Source organism: Stigmatopora argus, chromosome 8, assembly GCF_051989625.1.
Source record: "Stigmatopora argus isolate UIUO_Sarg chromosome 8, RoL_Sarg_1.0, whole genome shotgun sequence".
Classification (NCBI taxonomy): domain Eukaryota; kingdom Metazoa; phylum Chordata; class Actinopteri; order Syngnathiformes; family Syngnathidae; genus Stigmatopora; species Stigmatopora argus.
Window position 1 is genome coordinate 5,286,188 of NC_135394.1, and position 26,467 is coordinate 5,312,654.

Sequence of the window (26,467 nt, forward strand, 5' to 3'; positions counted from 1 at the left end):
GATGAGATGAGAATGCAACACAAAAGTTTACAGCAATGTGGGCTCAATTTCCTCTGGGAATCCATGTCATTTTATTAAATTAATTAGAATATTAATAGCACACATTAAAATAAATGTAAATAAACAATTCTTTATTTTCATCCTTTTTCCATGTTATTTTGTTGAACCTTATCTCGGGAACGGAAGCATGTGCGCATCCGTGGCATCACGTGATCGCAACAAAACCGGAAAACGTGCAGTTTAGGAGTCGAGTGATGCGTCCTGTTCATATTGACGATCTTCGTGGAACTCTTGACAGCTAGCGGCCAGGGAACTCCGTCCTCGGCGCTCCGAGCAAGTAAGTTGACAGCTTGTTTGTCAACAAATTGTGCGGATTCCAGTGACACTGGGACGTTTTGACGCTGCGGGCTTATGGAATTGCATTTGTTTTCAAATGGAGGGCGATTCGGGTGTCGCCGCCGTGTCGCTCCTCCAAATAAGGAGCCAATGTTTTGGACTTCGTGCTTCTTGGCGCTAGCAAAAACGTTAGCATCGGTAAAAGCTAGCGCCCCCGAGCCTGGCACTGCTTGGAACTTCCTGATTAACTCGCACTCATCTTTTTCTGACATCATGCTGCACGATTGCATGTCGACTTGCTTTTAAAAACGTCTGCAACTTTCCCTCACTCATTTTTTTCTAATGCCTAAATTGTTTGCCCCGAGGACGTTGCCGCTCCCTGTTTGGTCTGTCCTGAATTCACTATTTGCTAGTTTGCCTTACGTCATCTAATTGCCACGATGATGACAATAATCATCATGATGCAGGGAGAAGTTTGGTCAAGTTGTGCAGAACATCGGGAATCTGTAATAAATCATCGGAAGAAATTTAATTCTATATTAGAAATAAAAAAATAGACATTTTCTCTTGGGAAAGACTTCAGATCCTTTTAATGAATTTATATAGTGAAAGTATATGGTTGACCTTTCCGGATTTCGATCAATAGTGTTTGCTGACAGGAGGAAACAGTTTTAATGTTGTTGATGATAAATGTTTAGTGCAGTGGTTCTTAACCTGGGTTCGGTGAGTCGGTCTCAGGGGTTCGGTGGACCCTCACAGTCAAGACACATCGACTCATCATGTATATTCACAATAACATGCCCCGCTTAACCATCACTGGCTGCAGATGATCACGCAACATTGTTTGGCCATTCAGTACTCCGAGTAATTTATATATCTTGAATTTGAAAAAAAAAATCCTATTTTATTTTACATTAAAGTAGGGTTCAGTGAATGTGCATATGAAATTAGTGGGGTTCGGTAGCTGCAGCAAGGTTAAGAACCACTGGTTTAGTGTAATCTGTGTAGAATGCTTTTTGTTTTTAAAAATGAAAATGATGTGTAATGATCTAAAGCACTGGTAGCCAAGTCCGGTCCTCGAGAGCCCCGATCCAGTCTGTTTTCCATATCGCCCTCCTCTACCACACCTGAATCAAATGAACAACTCATCAGCAAGCTTTCCAGAAGCTTCATACCGATCCCGATTATTTGATTCAGGTGTGCTGGTGAAGGCAGACAAGGAAAACAGACTGGATAGGGGCTCTTGAGGACCGGACTTGGCCACCCCTGATCTAAAGATAAACATTGTGTTCTCTTATTTTCTGGATTTTCTAGTTGTCTTTGCACATGGTTTTGGTTCACTGCCCAATACAGGTTATCACAACAATGTCATTCATTCATTGTATGTGGGTAGTCATTCATCTACTGTAGATAGGCATACATTTGTTTTCTATGGTGTATTTTCTGTGGTATATTTGCCCAAGCAAATGTGATTTATTACAGGAGGATCAAAAGAAAACTGCCTTTACAAAGATAATGGACCCTTTTGATTGCAACTGTAAGAGCACTACTAATGGCAAGATTGTAAAAATACAAACAATAGATGTTGGTGTTTTGTTTGCTAGGAGGGGTTTTTTTTCATAGGGAAATGTTATCTTAAGTTGCAGACCTGGATTAATGATTGATTTAGTAACAGTTCCAAGAAAGGTTTTAACATACTAAATCTGGACACTTACAATTGAGTAAATAAGTGAAGCTTACAAAACATTGTTTGTCTTGAGATTTGCCTGCAATGAACAAAACTCCCTTAATGTGAGTTTGGCAATGCTCCAGTTTACATGAGAGGATCATGCACTCACCATTAGGCAAGTGATGGATGCGTTTTAAGTTCTTCTATCAGATGTACACATTATGGATTTCACTGTTGTGTGGGGTAGCGCGGTGCAGTGAGTGGTTAGCGCGTCGGCCTCACAGCTCTGAGGTCCTGGGTTCAAATCCAGGTCACGTCCGACTGTGTGGAGTTTGCATGTTTTCTCCGGGCCTGCGTGGGTTTCCTCTGGGGACTCCGGTTTCCTCTCACATTCCAAAAAACATGCACGGTAGGCTGACTGGACACTGTAAATTGCCCCTAGGTGTGGGTGTGCGTGGTTGTCCGTTCTCCTTGTGCCCTGCGATCGGCTGGCCACCGATTCAGGGTGTCCCTCGCCTCTGGCCCGGAGTCAGCTGGAATAGGCTCCAGCACCCCCTGCGACGTTAGTGAGGATAAAGCAGTTCAGAAAATGAGGTGAGATTAGATGTTATTGTGTGTTTTTTAAATCTCAAAGTAACTGGAGAATTTATCCCACAGACTCCCCAGTACACACGCCCTACCTGATGCAATGCAGCTTGTTAGGTTTGTGTATTTGGCCGTTGTCTAGCTGCCTAGCTTTGAATCACGTATTACTACTCAATGTTTCCACTTAAAATGTAAGTGGTGGTTGGGTTGCACTGCTGCCAACTGCGCTTGACTAACTGATGACGTTTGCAGACGGGTGCTAATTTAGATAATTTTCCACCAAGAAGTTTTGTTCAGTTCACTTCAGATTAGTTTGGTAGTCTCCCATTATGAGTGCATAATGCTAAATATTATGTTATGGGCTATTACCATAAGACTTTTGTGACTGAACCAGAATATTTTGTAAACATGGAAATCAGCGGGATCACATTATGATGTTAAATGTGCTCTATACATTGATGCTTAAAATCATGTTAAGTGTGACATACTTCTATGTAAACCATTTGGCTGAACCCAGACAATTAGAAGATTGAATACATTTTTTCACTTGTTGTGTTGTTTCCTCATGTCGGTTCCTTTAGAAAGTAACCCATTATTCGCCAGGGTTATTAATGCTCTAATTGAATGAGTATAATTGGAGCACATGGTCCAGTTTCTATCCTAGTGTCTGTGTGAATGTCTTATTATCACTCGTCATGTTGTTCGCTAATCAAATCATGTGTTTAGCACGAATAAAAGCATCCTTTTATGTGTTGCTTCTGATACAAATTGGATTATTCATGCAGATTGCTACAAATTCCTTCAATCCAGAACGTTGTGCAGTACAGCTGCTTGGTTGGTCCATCTTTTTTCCTTAATTTATTAAGATTGTGACATTGCCCTGATTATACAATAGACCAGATTTGTGCACTGAATTGTTGAACAATGCACAGTGACACCATAGATCTCCACCAAAATGATGTTACTGTTTCTTGATGGTAGTCTGTGGGTTTTTTATGAGAATTCACGTCATCCTTCACCTTGGAATCTCTGATACCTCTCTTGTCTTGCTACTTCTGGCCTTGAAAAATGTGTTTTGGGTCTTCCATTTATCATTCTGTTCCACGCAGTGGAAGTTGAAATGTCAGAGGTACCTTTTCACTAATTTGACTGCTATTTCGAGCCGCTTAAGGTGTATTGGTTGGTATTTGGCAATACAATTCGTATCACGTTTCACACAATCCGGATTTATCTAGATTCTACACTTTAAGAGGATTATTATAACTCAAAATGGACATGGGTACATTTATATCAATTTATTTCTGAAACCTCATTCAGCACTAGAGTAAACATTTTTATGTTTGAACAACATTTGGCCTTCATTGTATCATTTTTTCAGTTTTTAACAGTCTGAATGTGTTGTAATATAAGATTATTTTGTGTCCAGAGCTGGCTAACCAAGGGAGGAAAGGCAAGGGGGTCAAAACTGGTGTCCCCTGCATTTCCTGAGAAGAAAGCAGACCATGGAGGACAATTCCTCTCTGTGCAAAGTCAGCAGTTCCACGGAGTCCGTGGCCACCGTCACCAGTGAGGAGTTTGTTTTGGTACAAACCAGTTCCACTGGGTCACCTCAAGGCTCCGAGCAAAAACCGAAGCTCAAGGTCAGACCACCTCACTGACAGAAATAACATCTAATCAATGCTTTGTCTTAGCCAAAATAATGATGGTGACTATTTTAAAATGATCTTTGGCATGTATACATGCATTTACTTTGCTAACAGATAAATAGTGGCACAGTTGGCATATACAGTAGTACCTCGTCATACGACCGCTCGTCATACAATATTCTCGTCTTACGACGGAAATTTCGATCGAATAATTCGCCCGTCATGCGATCAAAATTTCGTGATGCGACCAAGCCAGGTGGCCATGGCACTGTCTTTTTTGCATATCTTTCGTGTATAACAATATCTACGAGCACCGAATGAGTTATTCAGACTAGGAAACGCACAACGCTCATGTGCGGGAAAAAGAGGGCTTTCTGGGTAATGAAGTATACTCTTGCACACAACGCCGACAGGCAATGGGACTCTTCCTCAGAATAAAACTTTACCCACAATCAATACGTGGGTAAGCTCAGCTGCTGCATTTCCTGTTATCTAATACGAGGAGTATTATATTACTTCTCGTTCGCTGCTCATAAGAACATCAGGGGCACTGGCTCGCAACTCCCCGCAATAGCATCCCCGGTAGCAACTCTATCATAGGCGCCGATTGTGAGGACATATGTGTGCATCATTTTCGGAATATTTTGAAGGGAATAGTACAACAGCAAACTGCCCATCGATAGCGAACGTGAGGGTGGAGTGTTTGTTCCGTTTACGAGTGCGTTGTGTGGGGGAAAAAAAACGAAGCCCCCCACGACTTTTGTGCGTCTCTCCCTCTCCCATCGGCGAAATCCGCCCAATTTTAGTTAGATTAAACACATTTTATTTCTATTAAACCACTAGTTATGTGTTACTTTGTTAATAGATGGAGAATTAGAAGAAATAAAACATTTTTTCCAATCCAATATCCTGTTTTTGGTGTTTTTTCAGAGGGTTGGAATGAATTAATTTGTCTTCCATTCAATTCAATGGGAAACGTCCGCTCGAGTTACGAGAACCTCGTCATACGATCTCAGTCTCGGAACGGATTACGATCGAATGTCGAGGTACCACTGTATAGCATCCATCTTTTTAGTGGACCAAACTAAAGTATTCTAGTTTTCTACGGTCAGTTGGGGATGTTTGGCTGCCAACTGAACTGCTGGCAGTTGCTTTGTATTTTTTTTAATAATGCGGCTGCTCATACATGCAACGTGACAAATACTGAATTGGTTTGGGCTTTTTGTCTGCTTACATTCAGCCAAATGCTTCACAACATGTTGAATGGTAGTTCATGTATTTCACATTGACCTAAAGTATCCTGTGAAGAAGTGCTATAGAGCTATAATCCTGAAATGAATAAACTTTAAAACTACATGACATTATCCTTAAAGCTTTGTAGTTTGTTAGTCCCATTTTTTTTATTTCATTTTTTCCCTAAATAAATTTACACTTGTGCTCAAAGGTAGTACAGCAATGTTAAAACCTTGTGTTCACAGACATGTGCACTGTGTCCTTGCTGTGAAACCTCAAAACCTGTTAATTTGTTGCAACTCGCAGTATCAATGTATTACAAAAATGTGCTAATGTGCTGAACTAAACCAATGCAAATAATATTCCACTTTTTAAAAATAAGTCACATTTAGGTGACAGCTATAATGTAAATGATTATGGTTTATTATATCATATACGGTGATATATTCACACACTGTATGACCTAGTCCTTTTCTCTTTACCCATCACCTCAGTAAATATGATCTTTCCTCCATCAGATGACTTTGAATGGTAGTGAGCAGCTGGAAAAAGCCATGGAGGAGGTGCTGGATGATGATGACGACCACAACGACGTAAAGGTGGAGAAGTGTAGCTTGGAAATGATGGAGAAGCACAGCAACTCAGAAGTTCTCGAGCCCCAACCGCCAGGTAGTTTTCAGCGGAAGTTGTCCTGACCAGTTGTCTTGGATTAGTTTGGAAAGCTCTGGTCCAGACGGTTTATCGAGAACCTTCACGATCTGAGATACACATCTAACAGCATAATTACCATCGCTGCTTCTTTCCTGCTGAGTGAAATAAGAGGAAATGGAAAGCATATTGTCAAATAAAAGCCAGTCAGCAGTGGGAGTTCTACTGCTGTGCTCATTGTTCTGTTTCCTGTTTTGGAAATTAAACATTGTAGGTCATTATAAAGAACTCCCAACATTATTTGGCAATCAGGGACTTAAAAAAAAATTACTTACGTTTTTACCTTGAACTCTCATCTGTCAGTGGTGTGAACTCGATAAAATGACCCCAAAAATGTCATTTTATGTCTCATCACCCTATACAGCACCAGTTAGCCCCACGCGACAAGAGGAGGACAGTGTCCAGTTCAACAAGCTGTCCTATCTGGGCTGTACTTGGGTCAAAGCCCCTCGTAATGAAGCAGAAGCACAAAGGGCGATGGCTACCTTGCGGGATGAGAGTGCCATCCCCATCCCTATCACACTACATGTTCCCTGTGGGCCAGAAGGCTCTGTGAGGTAAGGGATTTTGTGAAAGGAAAACATGTTTTTGACAAAAGTTTCAGGATGATTTTGAGAGATGATGATGGATGATGGTTAGCATCTGATCCATACAGTGGTACCTCGTGGTACGACATGCTCGTGGTACGACGAAAATTTCGATCGAATAATTCGTCCGCGATACGATCAAAATTTCGAGATACGACCAAGCCAGGTGGCCATGACATGAGAGGCTGTTTATCATTGTAGCGCAATGTCTTTTTTTGCCGCATCTCTTTCGTGTATTACAACATCTACGAGCACTGAACGATTTATTCAGACGAGTTTCGACCAGGAGACGCACAATGAGCATGCGCGGGCAAAAAGAGGGCTTTCTGGGTAATGAAGTATACTCGTGCACACAACACCCATAGGCAATGGCACCCTTTCTCAGAATAAAACTTCATTATCCACAATCAATACGTGGGTAAGCTCAGCTATTGCATTTCCTGTTATTCTTTCTAAGAAAAGAAGCTCCCGCGATTGCTCATTCAAGACTATTACTCGTTGGCAAGTGGTCGTGCTTTATCCTATTGTGAGGACATTTGTGTGCATCATTTTCAGAATATTCTGAAGGGAATACAACAGCAAACAGCCCATCGATAGCGAAGGTGAGGGTGGAGGCGTGGCAAACCGCTAACCCGGAAAACGAAGCTAACAAAAGATTAAAACAAAATTAGAATTCAGTTTTGGTAAAGTTACATTAAACGTATGTTTGAGTGTGTCTGTATATATTTATCCAAGTTCATTTAAATTTGTTCGTTTACGAGTGCCGTGGATACAGTCCCCCCGAACACCCCCCGCCTCCGTGTGTGTCATTGTCTCTACCCTCCGCAAAATGTGTCTAATTTTACTTCTATTAAACACATTTTATTACTATTAAACCACTCGTTATTTTATTACTTTGTCAATATATGGCAAATTAGAAGAAATAAAACATTTTTTTCCAATCCAATATCCTGTTTTTGGTGTTTTTTCAGAGGGTTGGAACAAATAATTTTTTTTTCAATTCATTTCAATGGGAAACGTTCGCTCGAGTTACGAAAAGCTCGACATACGATCTCAGTCTCGGAACGGATTACGATCGTATATCGAGGTACCACTGTATTTGGATCATGTCACTCGTGTAGATTCGATTAAACTTTATTCATCCCGTACTCGGGAAATTCATGTAGGGCTTGTCTGTAAAAACATTTTATAAAATCTTTCCGCAGGGTTGTGGACCAAGCATCCGGAACTGAGATTTGTTCTTTCCCCATTTACAAAGTCTTGTTTTGTGCTCGTGGACGTGAGGGTTCAGTGGAAAGCGACTGCTTTTGCTTCACAGAAAGTTATCGGAGTTCTGAAGACTTCCAAATTCACGTCTTTTCCTGTCACATCAAAGAGGCGGTAAATATGAATGATGCACACTGCAGCCAAAGCACTGTTTTTTTCACTTCACCTTCATGCAGAGTTTCACTTTGACTCCGAGCTGAATTTCCTATAATGCAAACAAACCTAGTCCAACCTGTTAGCCCCATTGCAACAAGCTGATACAAAGAATAAAGTGTGATGTTCCTCAAAATTTTTAGAATAATCTTCAAATATATGCAAAAAATGAAGCCCATTAGATACATAGTTTTTAAATGTCATCTACCAGAGCAACATTTAACCCATTTACAAAGCAAGCAGCGAAGGCCACACATTCTCTTTCGCCTTCTCACTTGTTATTCAATGCTTTATTTCATTTTTATTGATGCTAAATAACATTTATCACATGCAGTAGTTGTTCTCAGTTTTCATAATATTTTTTGCTGTCATGTAATTCCCGTTTTACTTCTCTCTTTCAATCTACCTAACAAACAAATTGGTGTTGTTATGGTTTTGTCCATAAAAATCTAACTTAGGTGTAATATTCTTTTGTGTTTTTCCGTGTAGGTCAGTAGAATATTATACAGTTTCTCCACAGCCTTTCGCCGCTCTTCACGGCCAGCTGAAATTAGAGACACACCACTCTTGAGTCCACTTGACAGTAATCTCTTTATTTTTACTGTCACTCTGGAGGTTAAGGAAGATGATGGCAAGGGAAACTTCAGGTATTTGGGCAACACATACATATTCATATGCATTTGTCCAGCCCTCCACCCCTAAAATAATATAATAAAGTAGCCCCAACTCATTTTGATAATGAATTAGCATGATTTGATTCCTTTACCATCTTGTAATGATTCATATCATAAAAAAAATCCTATAAGAGTTGAATACAATTTATCCTTTGTTTAATAACCTAGTCTTTCTTTCTTCATTTTTGCAGTCCAGTCCCAAAGGACAGAGAAAAATTGTACTTCAAACTGCGACAAAGTACTCAGAAGAAAGTTGTAATTACAGTACAACAGATTAGCAACAAAGAGCTCATAATTGAGAGGTGAGATGCAGTCTCATGATCCAATATGTCATTTTTAAAGGCAGAAGGTGAGGCAATTAACCAACTCAGTTTATTTGCATGATATTTGATTTGATAAACCCTCTGCTATTTTTAAATGTCAGACAACTGGGCTAATATACATAATACCTTAGGTGTGTGTGAGTGATTTTTTTTTTTATTGTCTTCCTAAATGTCAATGACTAATAAATAAAACTGCCTTGCTTAATAAAATCCTATCAAAATAAATGATGCGTGACCAAAGCCTATCTCATAGAGAAATTTGTGACCATTTCGCTGTCCCTGTGCGTGAACAACAATAAAAAGGACAAGTTCGGCCTGTAAAAATGCCATCATCAGAAATGATTCCACAACAGTATAGTGTTGTGTGCTTGAACCACTTCCTTCAGTTTGCTACATCCCTTCCTTATTGTGCTCATACATTGAGACTGCATGCCTGCACCAAATAACTAGGTCATCTTCACCCCCATTTTTTGACTTCCCAGTCACTCACCTGCAATTTCCCTCATCATGACAGACACCTGACTTTTTATTTTCTGAGGCACTGTACATTTCTTTTTGCTTGTATTTTTTTGCATCACCCCTACACAGTTTGTTCATTTTATCACTGATTTTATCATCAATCTCTTACTAATCCGTGTACTAGGAATCCAACAAAAATATTCTCCAATATGCTTGAATCATGCTTTGGTCACTAGATGAGTAGTATCTTATAATTTTTGGAATGTTTCTAAATATTTGTTGTTATTCCCGTGCTAACCACTGGATGGCAGTCTGAACATTCAAACACATTCCTGTACCTTGTAGAAATAGCTGCTTAAATGTTTGAAATGGTTTTTGAGTAGGATATAATAGAATGAAATATAGAATCAAATAGAAAAGAAAAAAGCTAAGGTGTCCATTTTAAATACAGCTTACTTTGCTTTAACTGAAATATTGTGGATGCAATGCAATATTGAAAATACAGTAGTTGATCCAAATGCAAATACCTAAACAATAATAGAATAAGAGTTATTGTCTTTTAACTATTTCAACTTGAGTACAGTTTCTGTGTCATCTCTTTAGGTGCTTCGGAATGCTTCTAAGTCCAGGTCAGAAGGTTTGCAATGGTGACATGCATCTTCTTGACATGGTGAGCATCGGAGAGTCATGTACTGGATCTGTGAAATTTAAGTGGATGATGATCGTGTGTCTGCATAGGATTAGACTGCCCACATCAGCTGCTTACTGGTTTTACTCTGAATTTGGCAGTGTGAAATATTTTAATCTATTAACATTACAATAATCATACAGTTTGTATTATTCTGATATTGATATTTCAATATACATTCTATCATCAGGAGTCAATGGGGAAGAGTTCTGATGGAAAGGCATATGTGATCACAGGAACATGGAATCCTAATTTAGCAGTCTTCCAGCCTCTTAATGAAGACACACCTAAAGGTTTGAATGAGTTTTGTTCCAAATAGAATGAGTGTTTAATGCAAGGGTGTCAAACTCGGGTTGGTTCGCGGGCCGCATTATGGTCAACTCCATTTCATGTGGGCTGGACCATTTTAGATCTAATATTTAGATATTAATAAATGAATAGAGATGGATAAAAAGCCCTAAATAGTCTATTTTTTTAAGATCTAAATGTTTATTTGAGCTTTTTTTTCTTAGTAAGGGAAAACTCTTTAAAAAAAAAAAATCATTCCAAAAGGAACCAAAATAATTTTTAAATTATGTTCAATATTAAAGTGGAAAACGGAAAATATTTTTATAGATTTATTTTTAGATTTTACAAAAGGCTTTTTGAACTAAAAATAAAGAAAAAAAATTTGATTAAAATTGCGATTATTGATTTTAAAAAGTGGAAAATCAGGAAATATAATATACATCTATAATCTTCATGATCCTAAAACAGAAAGTCGGCACTCATGATTTACTTTCTCGGGCCGCACAAAATGATGTGGCGGGCCAGATTTGGCCCCCGGGCCGCCACTTTGACACATGTGGTTTAATGCATCGCATGGTTTCCAAAAATATTCAAATGAACTTAAAAAAAAAGAAAGGAAAAATACCGAAAAAGTTAAGGAAACATGCTGCAAGGTTGCTACCGACTTGGGTTTGATTGGTCGAGACAAATTTCCCAACATCCCTTTTTGTGAAACGCAGCTAGTGGTCAGATAATTTATGATTCCAAGTTCTTTATGGAAAACTGCCATGTCATCCGAACCAAAGAGAACAAGAACAGCCCAAGTTGTAAAGAGCACTCATGTTAAAATCCTGCACGTGTGAATCTGTGTGGAATGGGAAGCTTGCACATCTAGAAATGCACAGTCACTGGAGAAAAGGTGTATTCGGTTTCTAGAACAACATATCCTCCCATCCAGACGTTGTCTCTTTCAGAGAAGACTTTGAATTTTTCAAAATGATAATGCCAGTAAAGATGCAGCAATAATTACATCGTACACACACGTACACGTACGCACACGCACACGCACACGCACACGCACACGCACACACACACACACACACATTCAATCTTGTTTTTCAGTTCTATCTAAAATGATATTAAACATCTAATTCAAAAATTATGATAAAATATTTTGTTTTTGTAAGCAATAGTAACAGTAAGGTGCGAGGAAGGTTTTAACCAATAAAAGACCAAAGAGTCATTGAAGATATGCATTGTCGTTTTCGTACACTTTTTAACCTCCCGGTCTCTAACCAACTGTATCTGTTGGGCTGGTGTGTAGAAACAGACCAAACAGTTCAACGGGGGAAAAAAAAGACAAAAACACAGGAAATCAGCCAGTCAATTGAAAATTATCATTTAATTTGAGCCAAAAACATTGCAGTTTTCATATTGGATTTTATAATGATTGGATTTTCTAGTTAATGGGGGAATAGTTGCACATTATGACCCAGTGCTTGGCACAGCATGGCTGCCATATTGAAAGCTTGCCTCACTGAATCCATTAAAGCTAACAAATTATAGAATGTGGCAATTTTCTGGCTGGAAGGCTCATAGAGTTTGAAGTCCCAGAAGTGGCTGGTCAGTCAAAGTCATCTACTGAGGTGCTAATGTGTACTGTATATTCTATTGCACAAACACATACAAACTGGAGGCAGCATACAATAAGGACACAATGTCTTTATTATGTGATTTAAAAATGGTTGGATCAAGGATAATATTGATCTGTTTTACTCCCTTTTAACATTTTTTCTAAAATCTCATAGTAAATGCCTGACCCACATTATCTCATGCAGATAAGCAAGTCTACATGACAGTTGCAGTGGACCTGGTAGTTACTGAAGTGGTGGAGCCTGTTAGGTTCCTGCTCGAAACTTTGGTCAGAGTTTATCCATCAAATGAACGTTTCTGGTACTTCAGCCGCAAGACCTTCAGCGAGACTTTCTACCTCAAACTCGGACAGGTATATTAACTCTTTACATTTGTCAATATAGAATTACAAAACTCTGCCTTGTCTTATGTTGAGTGAAATGATGACAGAGAACATGAATTCTATGAGATTAGAGTTGTAACCAAAGCCTTTGTTTTAACTAAAGGCGGCCCAGTGGACAAGGTGATAATGCGTTTTTCAATTTTGGATTCTGACTTATTAACGAGTCTTGACTTCTGTTTACCACTCACTCATATGTCTCTTGCTGGAATCCATTCCTTTTGTTACGTCTTCAGTTTGAACTATGGCGAGGTTTTCAACTTTGGATGGGAAATCGTCTCCACAATATCAAAAAATTATGCAAAGGAAGGAAATAGAATCTTCCTATATTATAATTAAATGCAATTTTTCAGTAGCATAAATCCTCCTAGTATCGGGCAGCCCAAGGGTTAAACTGTGCTCAGAGACAAAAAAATTACTAACTAGCTTCTTCTGCCTTAGTATGGGGATAAAAACAAAATTCAGCTCTACTCAAGTGAGCCATCCGGGACCTGGCAAGGCAGTAGACTGTGGGGAAGCTTTGCATTGTAGCAGGCTAATATGTGGCTCTGTCTCATTATTGATGTGTTGGTAATTAACGGTGGCAGGCTGACTTGTACGCCTGATTGCCTATGGAGTTATCTCCTTAGTAAGTGGAAGACTGGTGCACTGGTTAAGAGCTAATTAAAAGATAATATTGCATGTTTTTTAATTTTTTTAAGAAAGATGTATATCAGGAGCTACACACTTGTGTGTAAAATATTGTTCGTTATCTCCTTAAAATAGTAATACTTTTATACAAATACTCCTGATTCTTAAACTAGTATGTTACACAGGAATTGTGTAGTGCAACTCATTTTTTGTGCTTGAATATGCCTTCCAGATGATTGGGCTTGCAATGCAATAGTTCACAGTATATATCAGTGGTCCCAAATGTTTTTGTCAAGGGGCCCAATCCAGTCCATATAGCATGTTCTGCCTTTCAGGCAAGTTTGAATTCATTTCTATGTACAGACAGTATTTTGAAAGTAATGCATTTGTGCTGTGATATATACCCTGTGGGAGAAAAAAACATTTCCAATTAACTTATGCAGCGAGAATCTTACTCCTGAGGCAATAACATAAGGAGGCACTAAAGCAATATTTCCAATCTTTCAAACAGTTTCAAAATATACAAAAGTCTAAATTGGAGTGTGACCTGGTTGAAGTGTGTAAGATCTGTGTCGTTGTTTATTTGATTGCAGTGTGTTTGCAATTTAAATCAATCTGCATGCAAAACTTTTGAAATTGCTTTTGGTGTGATGTCACAGAGTGGCTTCTTCTGCAAGTATATGCCCTCTTCGTTCTTTCTCTACGGCCACTAATACCGTGACCCGGGAGAACTAAGAAAAGCTGTCTGTAGGTTGCCATGTCCTGCTTCTAAAACCCGAGTTTCAAACTGCTGGCCCAGAGGCCAGATCTGACCTACCACATCACATTTTGTAGTCAGTGACAGTAACTCATGTATCAACTTTGTACATGTTTCATGCTAAAATTCAAATGAAGAATATGGAGTTAGAAAAATATTTACTCTTTTCCCTCTTTTAAAATAACTTACATTTCCATTTTTCCCAGTTTATTTTTAATCACTAAAAGCATTTGTAAAAATCTAAAAATTAAAAATAAATTAAATACACTGAATATTTTCTCTGTTCCACTTTTGAAAATGAAAATACATTTAAAAATAATAAAAAAAGAAAAGATTTAATATTTCCCCCTTGTTTTATTAAAAAATGAAATACAGACGCTCCCCTACTTACGAACATTCGAGTTACGAACAACGGTACATACAAACATGTCTGCAAATTGCGTTTATGTCGAAAAATGTTCGTAAGTTCGATTTTGTATTGCGCGCCTTTTTCCAAGTAGTGCTTCTTTCCGGCGCTAATACCGACGCCTGGCGCTGTGAGAGCTCAGCTCACCTAGCATCCACCTTCCTCTGCCCAGTTCGTTGCAATGTGGAAGTGCGTGAACGTATCTCCAGTGCGCAAAGAACCTTTTTCATTTGTATCATTAAATATCTCGTACATCCATTATTGAATATGGTTGGTGAAAAGCGAAAGGCTTCTATTGAGGGAGGTGCAAGGAAGATGCAAGTCATTTCATTTGAAATGAGTGGCAATAATAACGAAGCTTGATGCGCCTCAGAAAGTGGTGAGCGTTGCACGTAAATACAACTTGAATCGTTCGACCGTCAGTACCATCTATAAACATAAAGATCGAACAGCAGGACCCAAATATTGAATGTTGCACAAAGTTTGCAAATCAATTGAATGATGCCATACAGTGCTACCGCATCATTTATGATGAAAAAAACAAAACTGCAATCGTCATTAGATAGCTTCTTTCGGCCAGTTTCTAGTAAATCTCTCTTTCTAATGTATGTATACAGTACTGTATGTATTCTCTCCATTTTATTAAATGTTTTTTTCAGTACAAACCAGTGTGTGTTACTTATACAAGCCGTAAACATACAAATGCACGTATATAAACCTTCAATATACTTATATAGGCCTTAAACATACATTATAATACAAAATATAGCACTGAGCAACTTATGAACAAATTCAACTTATGAACAATCGCTCGGAACCTAACTCGTTCGTAAGTAGGGGAGCGTCTGTATAAGTGATTATTTGCTATTAAGAGCCTCAAAAAGAGGAGTTGGACCAATTCCATGTCTATTATTGATCTATTCACAGTCCGCAAGCTGTCAATTCATTAGTCACTCAATTATGGCAGCCTACTTGCCAGACATAATGCCCCTCCAAATAAAACCGTACGATGTGGCCCTTTGACAAAGCGGAGTTTTACACCCCTGTTCTAAAATATGCCGTATTAGGCATCCAGTATTCCGTTGCACCACATGATTAGAACTTCATTCACACTCTGACAGACAGTTTTCTCGTCCTTGAGCTCTACTAAAAGTTGGCCTCCTTGCATGGACCTCAATCGATGTATTATTTTAATATACGTATATAACCTGTGGGTCCCCTGTATATGCCTGCAAGGAAACAATGACCTCCAGCCTTGACACACCGTGTGAGTGTGCTGGCATCACGCGAGTGTTTAAGGAGAAATATTAAAGGAATATCTGAGACTTTTGGAACCAGAAATTTCTACTATAATCTTTCTTCCTGACTGATATACTCCTCTCTGTACAGAAGCGTGCAAAGAACCCTGATGAGAAGTGGTAGGCTGGTTGAACACTCTAAATTGTCTGTAGGTATTCGATGTATGTGTGAAGGGTTGTTTGGCTCTTAGTTCCATGTGACTGGTTGGTAACCAATTCAGGGTGTCCCCCGCGGTACTCGGCCGTTTGGTTGCCCAGAAGGTTATTGATAATTACCATTTAAAATTGTTGCTCAAATTCCCTCAATACAAAATGTGAATTATTATTTAGTCATACTTAATGCCCTATTAATTATTAGGCTAAAGAAAAGCTCAAAATTTCCGGTACTTTTATTGTGTTTTGTTGGCTTCTTAAAGGGACAACTCATGTACATACAAACTCTTATACACACACGTCCGCTCAGTGAAACCACTCAGGGCCATTGTTGGCTTTTATTGATGCGTAGACCGTGTTGTTTTACCTTGTTTTGTCGCCGGACGTTTGGTCGCCGGACGTTTGGTCGCCGGACGTTTGGTCGCCGGACGTTTGGTCGCCGGACGTTTGGTCGCCGGACGTTTGGTCGCCGGACGTTTGGTCGCCGGACGTTTGGTCGCCGGACGTTTGGTTGCCCGGACGTTTGGTCGCCCGGACCCAAACAACCGGCGACCAAACGTCCGGCGACCAAACGTCCGGCGACCAAACGTCCGGCGACCAAAAGTCCGGCGACCAAACGTCCAGTCACGGTGCCCCGCCTACTGCCCAAACATGGCTGGAATAGGAACCATATCTTGAGATAACCGTTGTTTATACACCTACAGCATTTAATATATTTATGCGATCGTCAGGCTCCGCCACCCTTGCAACTCTTGTGACAGTCAGCGGTTCATAAAATTAAATGACAAAAAAGGGTAGTGTTTAACAACAAACAGCCTGTTTTGTGTGAGATCATTTCCATTAGCAATTTAACTTGAAGTTTTATTGAAGGAAATCCTTCCTGTCATTTCTGTCTCTTTGGAAGTTTTGTTCTAAAAACTGAACTTATGATATATTTTTTGTTCTCCTCTGTGACTTGAATAAGGCATTCAATCCTACGGGGTGGGCGGATCAATATCGCATCAAAGCTCATTGATCCACGTTATTAGCTGCAGGCAAGGGGCTAAAGCATTACAGTTAGTGACTTGACTCAAAATTAACATCACCTGTTTGTAACACTCAAGGGCATGTGACTTTTGTTATATTTGATGTTAGACTTTCTTACGTTTGTTTCAGACATTTTCATTACTGTACAGTATATGCTTAGTATGAAATCCAGAATACTGCCCATTGCGGCTTTTCTTGCATATAAAAAAAAAGAAATAAAAATGCATATTTTACTGTTTTATCGGGTGCTGTAACCCATTAAGCACTCTACATTTCAATTGATTTTAATGGGGAAGAATTATTAGAAATTTGAATGAATGAATGAACACGATGATAGAACAGCAGATTTATGTAGTAGTTTAAAATGTTATACTTTGGGATTCCCGGATAATGATAGTAGTATTTTTGTCCATACAGCATACACAAGAGAGGACCGGTCAAAGTGATGCTCTGTATGAGGTTGTAAGTCTTCAGAGGGAGGCAGAGAGACGCAATGAAGGGAAAGGACAATTGGTCTCACCCACGGAAGAGGAGGAGGCTGATGACGGTAAGAGTAACCACTTACAACTCCTACTTACTTTGTTTGGATACGCTGGTTTCTTTTCAGCTTGTTCTGCATTCAGAAATTGTATTAATGTTTTACATTTCACAATATAGCTAAATCTCCAACTTTTGGATTTTACAGCTCCACTGTCTTAAAAAAATCACTTGGTAATACTGAGAAACAAAGTTCTCTTCAATTTTCATTATCGATATTTACTTTTAAGAATTCAGTTAAAAAATATAATATTGAGAAACGATGTTTAACGATCCAGCACATCACTCATTAGCAACTGAAGGGTAAGCAGGAACCCTGTCAACATCTTAGCGTCACATCCTTTTCTAATGTGGCAGGATGCATGACCAATAACTGATCGGCATCATTTTGCCTAATAACAATACTAGAAGAATTATCACACCAAATATTCATCAAACTGTACCATTTTTCCACAGGAAACATTTTTTTACTGTAATCTGAGGCACGCTTAAAATCCCTTAAATTTTAAATTGCGCTCCATTGCGTGGAATAGCCTGCAAAATGTTTTGACACATTTTTTTGCAGATTTTATTGCTGAGGTTGGCTGTGAAAATCCATATTTCTGGCTTTAAAATGTGTTTCAGGTGGTCTCGCAAAGGTATTAAAAAGCCTCAAATTTCATTTGTTGAAACTTGCAAAAAAACGAAGTAAAAACCCTGACAAATTCAAATGCATAAAAAATGAATCAGTCATGTAATAAGGTTTGAAAATCAACAAAAACGGCTTGCCTTCTCAGTGCTTGGATTCTGTGGGCGTGCCCGTTACTATCGGCATTTCCTAGTGTTGATGCTCATGCAACGGTTAGCATCTTTTCTCTTTCAACATCTGCATGTTTGAAGAGGTGCTTTAGTAGGGCATCCGTACCCCTTTGTTACAGTTGGTATGTCAATGTTACTAAAGCTTAAGAATGGGAGAAATAAAAACATTTTCATGTTTGTCCTTTTGCAGTTGCGAATGTCTTTATCCCACTTGTGACAAATCTGTTGTATAATAGAGCAAACGGAGCATACCAATATTATAGGTCTCCATCTGCGTGGCTCCTAATGAAGTTTTTTCTTTCTTTCTTAGTGATCTTTCAGTAGTTTAAATGATGTCATCATTTTGCTTAGTGAATTTTGGATTACAGGAAATGTGCATATTAAAGGCAATGTGGTATTGGTCTTGGCAAAAATGGAAAACCAACTGATATATTAGTGGCAGGGAGCCAGTAAGCTCTGCCAAGACTCTGCTTGGGTATTGTGACAAAAACAATGTGTCTTTTAAACATAAACTGGCAATATCGGATCAAAACATTCGGTATATAACGCACTGATTCAGAACTCACTTGTTCTCAGCTTGTGCCGATGTTGTCAGCACTTAATTTCAAACTCATTAGGTGTATTTAAAAGAAAATTATTAAAATGACTTTACGGCACCTTTAATAAAAAATAATCTAATTAAATGCGTGGCTGAATAATCCATCAATTGTCTCAATTGTTTCATATACTTCTTGTGTTTAACATATTTCTTACAAAAGGTCAAAGAAGCTGTAAATTAATACCACTGGGAATTACCCAACTATTTTCTTGGCAATGCAACAATACAGTATTTGATTCTACAGGAGCATTTGAAACTTTGGCTTTGAGTAGAGCTCATTGTTTTCATTGCCAGTCTTCTCGAAATGATCACCTCGTATTAACGGAGAAGGAAGACATAAAAAATCCCCATCCGTAATTATTGACACACTCAAAGCCACTCTTTTGCCAGAGCTGATGGTTTTCAACTGTCACTGTGGGAGCAATTCAGTAGGCTTTTCTGTACCCTCCTTCCTCCCCATGAGACAAGAAAATAGAGACACATTCAGTGCAAGGGACATGGAGTTGGAGGTCAGCCTCTTGTGAATAGAATTGAATATCTGCAGATCGAAGAAGCTTTTTTCACACTTAATTTTCTTCTTCTTTGAGGCTTCAGAACCTGAAAGGGACATATTTATTCTTTCTCAGTGCAATTCCATCCACAGCACTATCATTGTTGTCGAGTGTGTTGTTGTCACCCTTCCTACACGCACATAAAAAAGTTACTTTTTTGTATGCATCTGCCTTGCTAAAGTTGAACAGATCTATGTGATACAACACAATAAGTATGCCTTTGATTGAAATACTATATCAATACAGATTTGCGTTCAAAACCTTTCAAAAAGGGAGTAAACTCATTGAATTACTTGTTATAAGAACAACATTAAGATGGGTTCCCTATACTGTCATGCATGTAACATACACTGCACATTTGCCACTGAAATATACAAAACACTTTTTGACTTCTCCCTAATTTGTGCCAATACAGCAAAGAAAGAAAGAAGATGATGAAAACCATAGAAGAAAATTAAGAAGAAAAAAAGGACAACATTTAAAGACTTTTGGGTTACTAAAATCTTAATTCAAACTTACTGTCGTTATCTGCAATGAAATTGCACCAATTCACTTATTTAAATAGATCGCTTTCGTCGTTGTCAGCTTAAATACATTTTATGAGGTCTTGCGTGCATGAAAATTTAATTTTGTTATTGCTGTTTACAATTTGAAAATATTTGTACTTGATTGATTTATAATATTTTGTATTCAAAATAAATCTTTTTGCAATGCTTTCAGTGTGTTTGTATATGTTCACTGCCACAATATCCAGATGGAGAAAATGTATCTATGAATGGCATCATAGAACATATTGTGGTGAATATTGTTCAGCTTTTTCGTCTACCGTTTAATCTTACGATTTTGTATTAAAATAACTATGTACTAACCCTGACCCTAATTTGATTCACAGAAGGCCTGGGCTATCCTGACAAACAGTCTGTTACTTTACCCCCATGAAATCATACATCTTGAAAAAATTCAACTCCCTCCATGATTTCTAAGTGGAGGAATTTGTAGCCCCTCAATCTTGCAATATTTTCAGAAAGGGCCAGCTCACAACATATTTACCCTGTTTGTTTTTTTTAGTTCTTCTCCTAATGGGCAATTAAGCACTTTCAAGAAACCATTTTGTATTGAAGCAGTTAAAAGGCAAATATTCCAAGATATTGATTTAAAAAAAAGTATTTAGCAGCATCTTGCTGAACTAGCCTTCTCCTTTAAACATGAGTAGTAGGTAAATCAATATGAATTAGGAAGTGAACACATTAAAGGGAACCACAACACTTGTGAAAGAAGCAAACGGCACATTTCTTAAACCACTCATAATGGAGAGAATAATATTTGAACCACCCAAAAATGACACCACTTACTAGCGCAGCTATTTTGTGATATCATTTACAGTAATCCATCGAATATCGCGGTTAATGTAGACCAGACATGGTGCGATAATCGAAAAATCGCAAAGTAGGGTGACCCCTATTATAACTTTTTTTTCTTCAGTACTGAGTCCTAGTAGCAAGCGAGGCTTCTGCTTACGACTTTCAGCATGGATTTTCACCTTTTCATGAACTTAAAAAAAATTTAAAAAATTCATAATACCGGAAAAAAATCACAGTAGTGAAGATGCGATATTCGAGGGATTACTGTATTCTAATACACAATGATATGTGATGATTTATTGACTAAAATTGCTGCCCCTACGTCGGGGGGCTCTACCTGGAAATACTGGCTTTTATTTGCTTTGTCTACTATTACAGATAAATAAATAAATAAAGAAATAAATCAGTTTTTTTTCCTATTTATTAAATCCAGATATTTTTTGCTGGCATGCACAAGATAAAGGAGCTGTCTTTCCCTTTAAAATTGCATTTTTTTACTGCCATGTTCATCCCAAGGTCTATAAACCTCTACATGGTGAGCATAGATTAGACTGGACTGTCTGTTTGTTCTTGTGGGTGGCTTATGTGTGGGAATCAGACTCTTCAGCAGCAGAGCAGGGGGCTAGACAGGCAGTTAATGTTGCTGCATCCACGCACAAATGTTTTGCTGTGCTGATTGCATCGCGTTTGCCTTGCAAACTGCCAGATGGAGAAACATTACAATAATGGAATGTGTAGGCCCAGTAGAAACTCTCCAACTCCTATTAGATTGTGTGCTTGGCACATAAAGGCACAATTTAAATGCTTAGCACGAGATCTTAGATTGAGTTTTGTGTTCTCATTTGGCCAAACGTCACAGACATCAAGGTCACTCTTGGAGACGAATGTCTAATAAATGTTCTGTGGTCCATTTGTGTTGTATGTAGATAGTGACAGTGAAATCTCCAGTGGGACCGGAGATGTTTCAAAAGATTGTCCGGAGAAAATTCTGGAATTATGGGGAGCAATTCTCAACAGATGGTAAGAGCCAAAACCTCAAGATTTAATCATGTATTTTTAAAATAATATACTGCATTTAAACTAGTACGTCTTTTACACATTCCGTTTCATGCGTTAGTTGCCTTTGCATGATATTAGGTAATTTATTTAATTTCTAGTCATATCAAGATACTGTATCTGTGTAGCTACTTGTGCTCAAATATATTGCTAACATTTCCTCCATCCATATAAAAAGTAAAATCCAGTTCTACAGAAACAATACTGTTTAAATATACGTTTCAGCAATACATATTGATTTGCTACTACAGATCAATGTTAAGTCTCTGTAATATACATAAAAAATGATTATAATATGATGGTTCATTGTATTTTTTTTAAAGTAATATATTGTGTGTATGGGTGTATTTTAGGCATGGAAACCTGTCCAGTCGTCCAAAAGGTTTGCACCCATTGGTCCGTAGTGGCATTCCAGAGCCACTGAGAGCTGAAGTATGGCAGCTGCTGGCCGGTTGCCACGACAACCATGACCTGCTTGAACACTATCGTATCCTCATCACCAAGGTAAATAAATGACACACCACTTTGAGTAAATTCCTGTTAAAAATGTCATTTTAGCTACAAAAAATAAATAATTGGTCTAGCCCAAATCAATAAAAATGGATCAAAACGTAAAACATTAGCCAGATTCACATGCAACCTTTTTCCATTCTGATTGTAGATCTATTTACATGATCTAACTTGATCTGGTGTTTACATATGGCAAACATTTAATCAGAACAGCTTTTTTACAAACCTGTGATTCATGCAGCTCTATTAAACGGCTCATGATTTATCAAAGATAGAAGTATTTTTTTTAGTAAACAAATTAGGAGTCAATGTTTTTCTCCTTTACTAAAACAACAGCTTGCTTCTAACGTGCTTTTACTGGAAACATTGAACTCTGGCCTGTCTAGAACATGACAATAAATAACATTACATAACATCGGAGCAGAACGACACAGTATGTTTAAAGGATAAATTCAATATTTCCGGGCCCCTTCCAAGACTAGCACTGGTGCCACAAATGTGTATATAATGTATGTTCCCAGGTCCATTTTTAATTTACACTCAAGTATGGTATTCTATATAGTATTTTTGCTATTTTCTAAACTACAAAGTATTTTCATAGTCTTGAGTTAGACCATTATGTAGCATTTTTGTTTGATAGCACTGTTTCTGTTGTTTTTTTCTTTTTTATTAATAGAGGATCTCAAATCTCTCAAAAGTTAGTTGAGAATCATCTTTGTTTTTGAGTGGGATATTTGTTAATCAGGGGGCAGAATGACAATGCCTACTGTGAGAGGTAGCAGCAACTAGGAGGTGATGGGGTGATATAAACATTCAAACAGGACAAAGATCTTGGCTTTATGAGAAATACAATACTCTTTCTCAGCTGCAGACCAATAAGTAAATCTACCAACATTCAAAAGGCACAAAGGATGAAGTCAGGATAGTCTGGTGAAAAAGATGGAGTGAGAGAATAAAAATGGACCCATAAATGTTGTCACTGAGAAAAGGATTAGAGGGTGGGAACTCATGTAAACAACCCACAGTCTGTCAGATTTGTCTCTTTTCTGTTTCACTTTTATACTGGTATCACCTGTGTATGTTTAGGTTGCTATCTTTCTAAAGCTATTTCTCTTTTCAAGGCTATACAATTCTGCCTTTCTCTTTCTTAATAATTCACCCCCCTGCACCAGAATCTTGAAATATTTTCCACCATCACAAAGACAGCCGTCTTTTCTGTAGGCCGCTCCATTCTTGTTTTGTTTCAAGAGAGAGTTTTTGTCCCTCCCTCCTTACATAAAACCAAGCCCTTTTCTCCCTCCGATGATTTATTCTCAAGTCACTGACTGGTGCACACCCACCTCCTGTCTTGCTGTAGTATGGTATTGATAGGCGGGTGGTAGGGCTATTAATAGCAGCACAGAATGAATGGATGGAACTGAGGGAATATAAAGGAGAGAGGCAATGAGGGAACACTGCTTGTCATGGCGAGGTTGATGTGGAGCATTTTAATGTCGATCCTATGGGCTCAGTGACAACATTAATGATAATTGAGTTCTAAGTAATTGAACTGTTGTCTTTATTGGAAAGGTTTAAGCGTTAATAATAACAAGTTCCAGATAGATATCCCGAGATGGCTTTTGTTTGTGGCTATTGTACATCGCATGAATGGTAATTAATTTATAAATTCATTCATTCCTTTTTTTTAATTATAATTGGTATTTTTCATGAGATACAAAGTTTCTCTGTGTTGACCATAGAATGGAAGCAATTATAAGACACAAACAACCACAATGAAAATAAGCAAAGCAAAAAGCAGAACATTTCTAATAAAAATAAATACATAAGAAGACAGTCTATTCAGATTGACACAAGATAGCGTGGATCATGCTTATGATAACATTACTCGTACAGCCACAGATACACGATTTGTTACAACTGCAACCCCCCTTCCCTCCTCACACACACACACACACACACACACACACACACACACACACCATGGCTGTAGGGTATCTGATACATTTTCAAATAACTCTGTTGTATCAGCACTATATTTGTAGTAGGGTTTGGTGTTGGCTGGTGACATTTTAACAACCTTTTCATTTTTCTCAAGCTGAACAAGCCCAAATTCTGCTAGTGCAGTTGAACCACATCTTAAAAAGCTTGGCCACCTATTTGTTGGCTTGCTTTTCCAAAGCCCAATGACACAAACCTACTCCATCAGATGGCAACCAACAGTTTCATAATGAGGATTTCTATAGGCTTTACAAAATCAGGACATTTAGTTCCAATTTAAAACAAAACAAACACATCTATCTGGTTGCTTTTTGATTCTCCTTTTGCCAATGTACTTCTCTGTAAAACAAATTGACTCGTGGAACAAACAGCCTATGCTTAATGTAGTATACAGTAAATAGCAGAAGTCTTGGAAATTTGTATGTGGCCTTCAAGGTTTAAATTCTCATCATTTCCACACAGCCTCTCAAAGAGTACAGCACTCTACCCCCCTCACACAGTTTAGCCACACAACAACCATCTTCCCCACTTTGCAGCATCGTTCTATTCACAGCCCCCTTCCCTATTATAGCTTTCTGTGTGTCTCTTTAATGTTGCCCTCCAGCTCCTATTCCTATATCTATTGCATGAACCAGTAAACACCATAAAAGGAATTCCTACTCTCCCTTTACAACCATAAAAGAATTCATCTTTTTTATCAGACGCATCCCAGCAAAAACAAAAGAAAAGAAACAACATTTTTTGCTATGTGACAGTGGAGAAAATTGTTAAAACTGTTAAAATAAATTAAAATCGTCAGCATGCTGAGTTACATCCTATTCATTATTTTGCACCTGGCTGTAAGTGTAGTCTAACTAACCCGCTGTCACCCCACTTCACTTACAAATAAATCCACTTTACATTTACATCTGAGCTTTCAGAGGATGGAATCCTTAAAATACCAAAGGTGCTTGATAAAAGTTGTCAGTGCTGGCATAGTAGTTTGTTCGTTGCACACTGGCTATCAAATCAAAGGCTTCCTTTGCAATAATATCCCTGAGTCCTCGTTGAAAATTGCTAGCCGTGTGTCGGTACTCAAGTAGCATGGAGCAATGCCCTTTTTCTGAATTTATTTATTATATATTATATATAATACATTATATTATATATTATTATATATCATATTATAATTAATTAATTTATATATCTAATTTATTTACTTATTTATTAACGTATTTATTACCTATTTGTTTATATTTCAAATGTATTTTCCCGTGTCTCTATTCTCACCCTCTTGCTACTTTGCGAGTGAAATTTCCCCGAGTACGGGATGAATAAAGTTATCTAATCTAAATAGACTTTGTCACTATAAGAAGTTCACCAAAATTAAAATGCAACATATTTAGGGAGTTCACACATTTTAAATATCAAATGCACACTCAATTTCACAATTATTAGATTCCTGCTCTACCTGCATGGTAGATCTTGGAAGAGGGAGTGTCTGGGATGGCTGCGGTCTTTCACCATTCTTTCATTTTGAGGCAGCGGATGTAGTGGAGGAGAGGGCAACCAATGATTCTTTTTTTTCTGGGCTGTGTTGTTGGATTCTGTTTCACCACCCATGGTTAGTCTTAAATCATTGTTCTGTAGCGACGTCACGCATTTGAAGGAGCCTTATCTCAATAAAATCCCCAGAGTGTTTGAAGTGCGACAAAGCGACTGGCTAGCTTTTTCAGCTCTACCAGCCAAGGGTCATTCAAGGCAAACACTGTGTATCCATTCTTTAAAAATATTTCTAACCACCTTTGGATAGCCTTGTAATCAATCTTCTGTAGTGACGCCAAGAGTCTACTCATTATAACAAGTTGACATGTACCTGTAATAACCTCACCTTCTTACAAACGGAGCCTTCTTTTCTTTGGGTCTCCATTTGACAGTGGACTCCCTCTGTGCACTGCTATACTCACTGTGGTTGGATCATAGAAGTTACCCTCACTATAAGGTCCAGGCTTGAAAGCAAACTTGGATAATTGAAAAGATTTGCTTTGTGATTGAAAAGATTTGCTTTGTGACAGGGAAGCATGAACCTTGTTATCCCATAAAATACATAAATTAGAGACTTCATTATTAAAGCCTTTGCTTTCAAAGGGAGAGAAAAATTGGGCTTCTAGTAAGAAAAAAAC

At 38.2% G+C, this 26,467-nt stretch overlaps 1 protein-coding gene across 7 annotated transcripts in view; it reads left to right on the forward strand.

Annotated features, from left to right (window-relative positions):
- The first annotated feature begins 190 nt into the window (after positions 1–190).
- The window catches only part of rabgap1l (RAB GTPase activating protein 1-like), a 94,216-nt gene continuing 67,939 nt past the window's right edge, over positions 191–26,467 (forward strand). For all 7 annotated transcript variants that reach the window (XR_013301211.1, XR_013301214.1, XR_013301215.1 and 4 more), the window contains exons 1-13: positions 191–337; positions 4,017–4,230; positions 5,988–6,138; positions 6,542–6,734; positions 7,970–8,144; positions 8,673–8,830; positions 9,049–9,159; positions 10,243–10,309; positions 10,518–10,620; positions 12,433–12,599; positions 17,314–17,443; positions 21,668–21,761; positions 22,151–22,301. Coding sequence is in view for 1 of the 7 variants with exons in the window: in XM_077606529.1 (XP_077462655.1) it covers positions 4,093–4,230; positions 5,988–6,138; positions 6,542–6,734; positions 7,970–8,144; positions 8,673–8,830; positions 9,049–9,159; positions 10,243–10,309; positions 10,518–10,620; positions 12,433–12,599; positions 17,314–17,443; positions 21,668–21,761; positions 22,151–22,301 (1,638 nt within the window). In the remaining 6 variants the exon portion in view is untranslated. The remainder of the gene's footprint in view (positions 338–4,016; positions 4,231–5,987; positions 6,139–6,541; positions 6,735–7,969; positions 8,145–8,672; positions 8,831–9,048; positions 9,160–10,242; positions 10,310–10,517; positions 10,621–12,432; positions 12,600–17,313; positions 17,444–21,667; positions 21,762–22,150; positions 22,302–26,467) is intronic.